The following is a 6,394-nucleotide window of genomic DNA, read 5'->3' on the forward strand; positions in this document are numbered from 1 at the left end:
TGCAGTAGGTAGTATGGGGTGAGCAGTAACATTCCCTGTTGAAAAAGTGGTATTAACCATTTCAAACATTCTTGGATATATTTCACCACTGGGGGAGGGACACTTCCAAGTCAGCCATCAGGGCTTCTGTTCTGCATAATGCTTCTTTGAAGCAGGTGAGTTAAGGAAGGCATGTTAGCAGTTCTGGTTCCTGACACCGGAGGCCAACCCAGAGGTGGAGGGGATCCTGAGGGGCAGCCATGGCCTGCTCATGACAGTAGCCAAGCCTTCCTCACTAGCCCTGATCTGCTTCTAAAAGCAAGACAGTATAACCTGCAGGTCTTCACAGGAGATTTTTCTCCCATTTATTTTGGATCAGTTCACTGGTAGAAACGCAGCAAAAAAACACTGAGTGAAGAAGACTTAGATATACAAATTTCTGGATGCGTATAAGTGCTCTTTTCTGCCTAAAACCTAAAGAAAAAAATATTCTTCTGATCAACTCCAGTTTTAGGCTGAAATAATCAAGTTCACTAATTCTGTGAAATTGTTCATGACACTGAAATAACCTGACAACTTTGCTCAAGTGTTCTCTCCTCATCACTTCTGAGTCCTGTCATTACGTAGAGGGGTAACTTTCTCAAACAAAGAAGGGTTAAAGGAAAAAAGGAGAGAGAGAATGAAAGAAATACTTGCTATAATAAACTTTCTAGTAATTATGGGAAACTTCACAGAAACTCAACCAAGCAAGTGTCCATAGGAAAGGGAGGGGGCATAAGGAATTTCATACAGCCTAACCAAGGTCACCCTGCTGGAATGTTTTTTTCTTCAGAATGCTCTGTGTTCATTTCAGATTAACTGCATATTCTCATCATTTCAGCACATCATACCTTGTTAATCTGAAATGGCCTTTCTGTGGTTCTCTCTTTGTTGAACTGCTTTTCCCAGTTGCCTTTGAAATAGATGGCATTCACCAACACAAGTCTGGTCAGGGAATCAAGAATCCCCTCCGCCAACAGGTTCTGAATTTTACCTTTATGATACAGATAAACAACATTTAAGAGTCGGACACATATCTAATTATTATCCAGTAAACTATCGACTCTGCAATTAATACACAATAGAGAAGAGAATTATGTACCACACAGAGCAGGAGCTCAACAGTTGGGTTGTTTTAATCCACAACCTTATATCCTGAAATAGCTGTTTACCCAAGCCATGGCCACCATGAAATACAACAGGGCACTTTGCAAAGCACTCACCTTCAGTCCTTTCCTCTACCCAGCCATTGATTTGTTTTCTGGAATCCTCCCAAGCATTCATGAAGTCAGTCGGTTCCAGCCCAGCGTGGTAGGATTCCTGACTCAACTCTATAAATGACTAACAGGGACATGCACAACTGGTTTGCAGCAATAGATTTGACTCTCATTCAGACACGCAGCATTCTTAAATACACCAAGAAATTCTGCCGACTTTCCTCCACCAGCTTCACATAGAACAATTAAAGTTCTGACTGACACTTATAAGATTTATACAAACTATTTGAACTAGGAATTGTCCCCTGTAGGGTTTTAAGTCAAATGGCTTATTTACTGTGCTACAAACCTCTATGTAACTTCACCGACAAATGAAGTGGCTGGTGTTTTCGTGGGTTTTTCTTCATGGTTCAGTGAGAGAACATAGGACTTTGTAAGCTACTCTCTACATAAATTTAATTGTTACACTTCCCAGACAAATGGAAAACTTTTAGTTCAGTTGGGAAATTAATCTTTCATAGAGAGGGTAAAACATCCCTTCTATCTGATTTAATACACTTACATCTTTATTACACAGAGGCAATGTTTGACACTAGAGTTCGGGTAGTTTTTATCTACTAGACAAATGAAACAATAGCACTCTTCATAAAAGAAACAGTGGAAATGACACACAGAGGAAAAAAAAGAGAGCCTTACATGTTCTTGCACCTAGGGAAGCATTGAAAGAAACATGTATAACACAATATCTATTATCCTCATTTAGATCTTCTGATAAGGAAAATCTTAAAAGTCCTGTGTTATTCTCACAATGATATCTGGATCACTTACCTAGGAGACAAAAACTACAAAATACTGCCCATGCTGAAGAGCAGGAACAATTCTTTTTTTTGGTCAGATTTCCACACAATGAAGGAAAAAGAAATACATCAAACGTGTCCCACAGCCAAAAGTGTTAGTGGATCACAGAACCCTGGAGATGTAGAGACTGATGGATTTTACCCAACTTTGCAGCATTCAGGGTATCTGAAAGGAGATTCTCCACCAAGTTCAGATACCAGGCTCTGGGATCATCTATTGTATTGCTAATCCTCAGCTCAGAAAATTTGGAAACCAGAGCCCAAAGCCTGTCTTTGACCGCCAAACGAAATAGGTAGCAAGTATATTTTACTAGAAATGCCACACATTTAATGGTCACTTACTGAGAGAAACTCAAACGTCTTTTCCCCATAAAGCTGGTTTGCAGTTCTCAGGATGTATTTGGTGTTTGGATCGTTAATTTCAGAGAGAAGGGATTGATACCCATTGTGAGCATCCTCAGCTTTGTTCAGAGAAAGCACCTGCACAAAGACATACATCCTCAACAGGGGCCATGCCTTCTCTAAACACATCTGCTTCAGCACAATGACTTTTAGTTTTAAATGACTTTTAGGTTAAACACTGTTGACTTGAAGCCAAAAGATTTTTCATCACACCTCCCCTCTGGAGCTTATCGTACAAGGCACATTAGATGCACCCAGCCAGATGTTGTGAAAGTAATAAATTAGGAAGCACAAGACTCAGCAATACTGATTTTCCTTCCATCAAGCCAAGCACTGGAGGATCACAGAATGGCTGAGGTGGGAAGGGATCTCAAGACACCAGGGTACAACAACCTGCCCAAGCAGGGACATCTACAGCCAGCAGCTCAGGACTGTGTCCAGATGGACTTTGAATAACAACAGTATGACAAAAATATGATTTTGGAGTAAATTTAATAGATTTAAATGGTAGCAAAACAGGATATATTCCTCTTCCACTTTGCAAAAAGGGCAAACATCATAACACAAATGATTGACTGTTCATTTCATGCTGTCATTGGCATATTGTTAAACATGTGCCAAGAGGTATTTACAAACTGAGCGAGATTTAAAAAAAAACTAAACCAAGGTGCAGCTACCACTTTGACATGCAGACAGCATGGATTTCTTTGTTTTATGTGCCTGGATTCATTTTGAAAACATGTATCATCTGATATTAAGTGCAAACAAGAAAACAGAAGAAAATATTACACATAGCTAGAGATTTATCCAACCAACAAATAAAACCTCAGATACCTCTGAATTAAATATGGAAAGGAGATCTGTCTGCGTGGAATAGATCAAAAAAACCTGCACACAAAAAAACCCTGAAACCTTTAAATTTCTACTGAACAAAGCTTCCCCTATAAAAGCAATGAAAACAGGTTGTCCTTACACACACACACCCCTCCCAAAGGAAGATCTATGCTCTCTCAAACCAGGATGACAACCCTAGTTTAGCAGAAGTGCATGCCACAGACTATAAGACATGTCTGTTGATCAAATTCAATCCACTAAGTTTATTTTCACCTACCTTTGTTATTTGGGCTTCGGTGTTACCTCTTGAACCCAGCAAAATCATAGACAAAGCAGAAGAAATACTAAGAGGGGAAAAGAATAAATTCTGACCACTTTTCTTCTCACACAGCTTTCTTAAGAGGTCCAGGGCAAAAGTGGTATTCGCTGCACACAGGCTTTCCATGGTTTCGAACCTGGCAGATAAAACACAGAACAAGAATGGATCAAATTTATTTGAACACAAAAAAGCTGTTTCTGTCTTTCACATTTCCCAACATAAACTAGTCAGCAAATGTCATCGTTAGGCTGGAAAATTATCACCTCACTGCAGTAATGATTTGGTGGCACAAGCACCTTAAACCCCATACAACTCACTTGACTTATTTTAGGGATTTACTGTCTGCTTTTGTATTTCAATCCCATACCTACGTAATATTACATCTTTTGAGATGATCAGGCACAACAGGATTTCGATCAGAACTCACTGAAAGAAAGCTCTCTTGAATTCACAAAGAAAATAATTTGCCTTTATACAAACACCAGACCAAAAAGTTGGACATCAGAATGGCCAAATTACAAACTCTTACCTTCTCTAAGTCTACAGATCTTCAGTAGTACCTTCGGCTTACTCCTCCGTGTGCACGCTGTGTTTTAAACAGCTGGGTTGGGAGAAGTCAGCAGAATGACTTGTCCTACAAGAAAAAAAACCATTGTCACTGGAACATTCTTTTACAAATCAAAACAAAAAAACCCCAGTAACATTGAAATACCATATTTTTCCCCCCACATAAACTATACATCCCAATCCTACTTATCAGACTCAGTTAATGGCATTATTTAAAAGAATTCCTTGCCTTCTAACTTGAAATTGGAAGCACGTGTACTGGCAGGTCTGCAGGTTAAAGCTGTTCAGCTTCCCAAGCCCAGCACACCCCACACATCTCACTCCTCCAGCTTTCCCCCTGCTTCTTACAGCAGAACCGTCGAATTTGGCTGCATCCTTTCAGACCATTTCAAACTCCTACGTGGAGGCGTTTGCACCAGAATGTGGGAATTTCCAGGACAGTCTTCCTACAGCAATTGCAAAATATCATTGTCGGCTTCCTCCGACAGAGGGATAACCGCCCGGCAGCTTTGCAATCTTCTTCTATCAAAAAAACCCCACCGCCACCCTCCCGCCCCCAAATCCAAACCAATACCCTAAAGCGCACTTTGATTTACTTACACCACCCGAGCAAACCTTGCACCCAAACCATCCAGTTCACGACCTCCACCTCACGCTGCCCGAGAACCGCCCCGATTTTGCGAGAAGACGAAATCAATTTCCGCATTTCTTCTCGTTACCGCCCCGTTCCCCGAGGATGCCCCGGGGCGGGGGTAGGGGCGGAGACTTGGGGAGGGCTGCGGAACCCCGGAGCAGCCGAGGTCACTTGCCCGCATCCCTGCCCGGCCGGCGGGAGCGGCGACAACCGCGGAGACACCGCCCGGGTGGGGCGGGGAACGAGGGGTGGGGCGGGGCCGCAGAACCCAGGTGTGCTCTGTCGAGAATCCTTCTCTTCGTACGACAGATTCAAAAATGTATGTATAATTTACGGTTAAAAAAAGGAACAGAGTCCCACAGCGCTCGTGGTTTTTTTATTATTTCAGGAACAGGAACTGCAAAACACAAACACATCCCTGTGTTAAGAAAGGTGTTTCAGCTGTGTCTTTGGCATTATACGGTTCAGCTACGATGTTTAAGAAACTCTGAATAGGATAAATACATAATGATAGCAAAAACGTTCAAGCTTTGTCATTCAAATATTGCATAGGCACCGTATGCTCTTTTGTTACATTCTTTGTTAAAGGACTAGAACCAGGAGGCAGGTAATAAACCCAGGAGTCCTGTGGTGATGAAACAAAGGTTCTCACCCCCTAAGGACATCTGGTACAAAAACATACTTTCATTCCCATTCCTGCTTAAGTCCTTGTCCAGTTATTAGACAAAAAACCATCTAGGCAGGGTGCTCAGCAACACCTGGAACAGGCTGCCAAAGACTCCTTTCAGCTCTAGGGAATGGATCAAGGCACTGAATGGATGAGCCTGGAAGAAGAAAGGGGAGTGCAGCTAAAAACATGTTCCAGCCTTGCCAGAAGCAAAAGTAACTTCTGCTCTCCCATGGGCTGTCAGTGCCTGACTCTGCCTCATGGATGCTAAAAGTCAAGTCAAGGAAAGGAGAAGCCTTCACTGAGCAAGTGGGTGTTACTTCTGTCAGCAAGAACCTCTGCACACAGGTGCACAGGGAGAGAGGGGTTTTACATGGCACTTGCTGTGGAGCTCTAAGCAGCTCTGTTATTCTTGCCAAGCCCCAGATCAAGACCACAGAAGAGGGTCCAGGCTCAGCTCCAAGAGGCAATTAGTGCAAAAGGGGTCACCCTATTCTAGAGAAATCTTTATTGTGTAAGGGCCCCTATCCTGCCAAGACATCTCCTCTTTAGGGAGAGCAAAACCTGCCACAGAACAAAATGCTGGAAGATTTGTTGTGCCGGATGAAGAAGAGGAAGGGATGATCAGCAGTGAAATCCGGAACGATCATTGCACAGCGCATCATCATTATTGCAGCTGTGGCAGCAGCTGCTTCAGTGCCTTCTTCATTGACTTCCACAAAGGACTTGTGAACCACTTCGGAGAGCACCAGCTCATTGCCAGATGACATTCCCGAGAAGTCTGCCTTCCCCACGTCAAATGCATCAGGCATTCCCATGCTGCTCAGAATGGGTTTCAGATCATAATTTTCTTCCAGCTTAAATCTGGGTAAAGACACC

At 42.6% G+C, this 6,394-nt stretch overlaps 2 protein-coding genes across 4 annotated transcripts; both read right to left on the minus strand.

Annotated features, from left to right (window-relative positions):
• Positions 1 to 6: 6 nt before the first annotated feature.
• LOC113980875 (serpin B6-like) lies at positions 7 to 4,956 on the minus strand. Of its 3 annotated transcripts, none has more exons than XM_027708096.1 (6): positions 4,815 to 4,956; positions 4,177 to 4,281; positions 3,606 to 3,783; positions 2,435 to 2,572; positions 1,242 to 1,359; positions 7 to 1,012 (listed from the first exon to the last, which is right to left on the minus strand). In XM_027708096.1, the coding sequence occupies exons 3-6, from the start codon at positions 3,771 to 3,773 to the stop codon at positions 864 to 866; spliced, it is 573 nt and encodes a 190-aa protein (XP_027563897.1). In that variant the 5' UTR covers positions 3,774 to 3,783; positions 4,177 to 4,281; positions 4,815 to 4,956; the 3' UTR covers positions 7 to 863. The 3 variants fall into 3 exon arrangements, with proteins under 3 accessions (XP_027563897.1, XP_027563898.1, XP_027563899.1); XM_027708097.1 differs by having other exon boundaries at positions 4,789 to 4,956; XM_027708098.1 differs by lacking the exon at positions 4,815 to 4,956 and adding an exon at positions 4,563 to 4,757.
• Positions 4,957 to 5,202: 246 nt separating this feature from the next.
• Positions 5,203 to 6,390, minus strand: LOC113980876 (serpin B6-like; the record flags this gene model as incomplete). Its single annotated transcript, XM_027708099.1, has 1 exon — positions 5,203 to 6,390. A coding segment is annotated over one exon (327 nt), but the record flags the coding sequence as incomplete, so codon positions are not given.
• Between the last annotated feature and the right edge of the window lie 4 nt (positions 6,391 to 6,394).

The sequence above is a fragment of the Neopelma chrysocephalum genome, unplaced genomic scaffold, assembly GCF_003984885.1.
Source record: "Neopelma chrysocephalum unplaced genomic scaffold, ASM398488v2 Primary Assembly neopelma1_95492, whole genome shotgun sequence".
In the NCBI taxonomy this organism is placed as follows: domain Eukaryota; kingdom Metazoa; phylum Chordata; class Aves; order Passeriformes; family Pipridae; genus Neopelma; species Neopelma chrysocephalum.

What these genes read in the sequence shown, in the direction of transcription:
- LOC113980875 (XM_027708096.1), bottom strand. Translation starts at nt 3,773, where the DNA reads ATGGAAAGCCTGTGTGCAGCGAATACCACTTTTGCCCTGGACCTCTTA. An exon ending in CCGAAGCCCAAATAACAAAG is followed by an intron (nt 2,573 to 3,605) that starts GTAGGTGAAAAT and finishes GTCTTTGTGCAG; the next exon opens with GTGCTTTCTCTGAACAAAGC. An exon ending in GGTAGAGGAAAGGACTGAAG is followed by an intron (nt 1,013 to 1,241) that starts GTGAGTGCTTTG and finishes TGTATCATAAAG; the next exon opens with GTAAAATTCAGAACCTGTTG.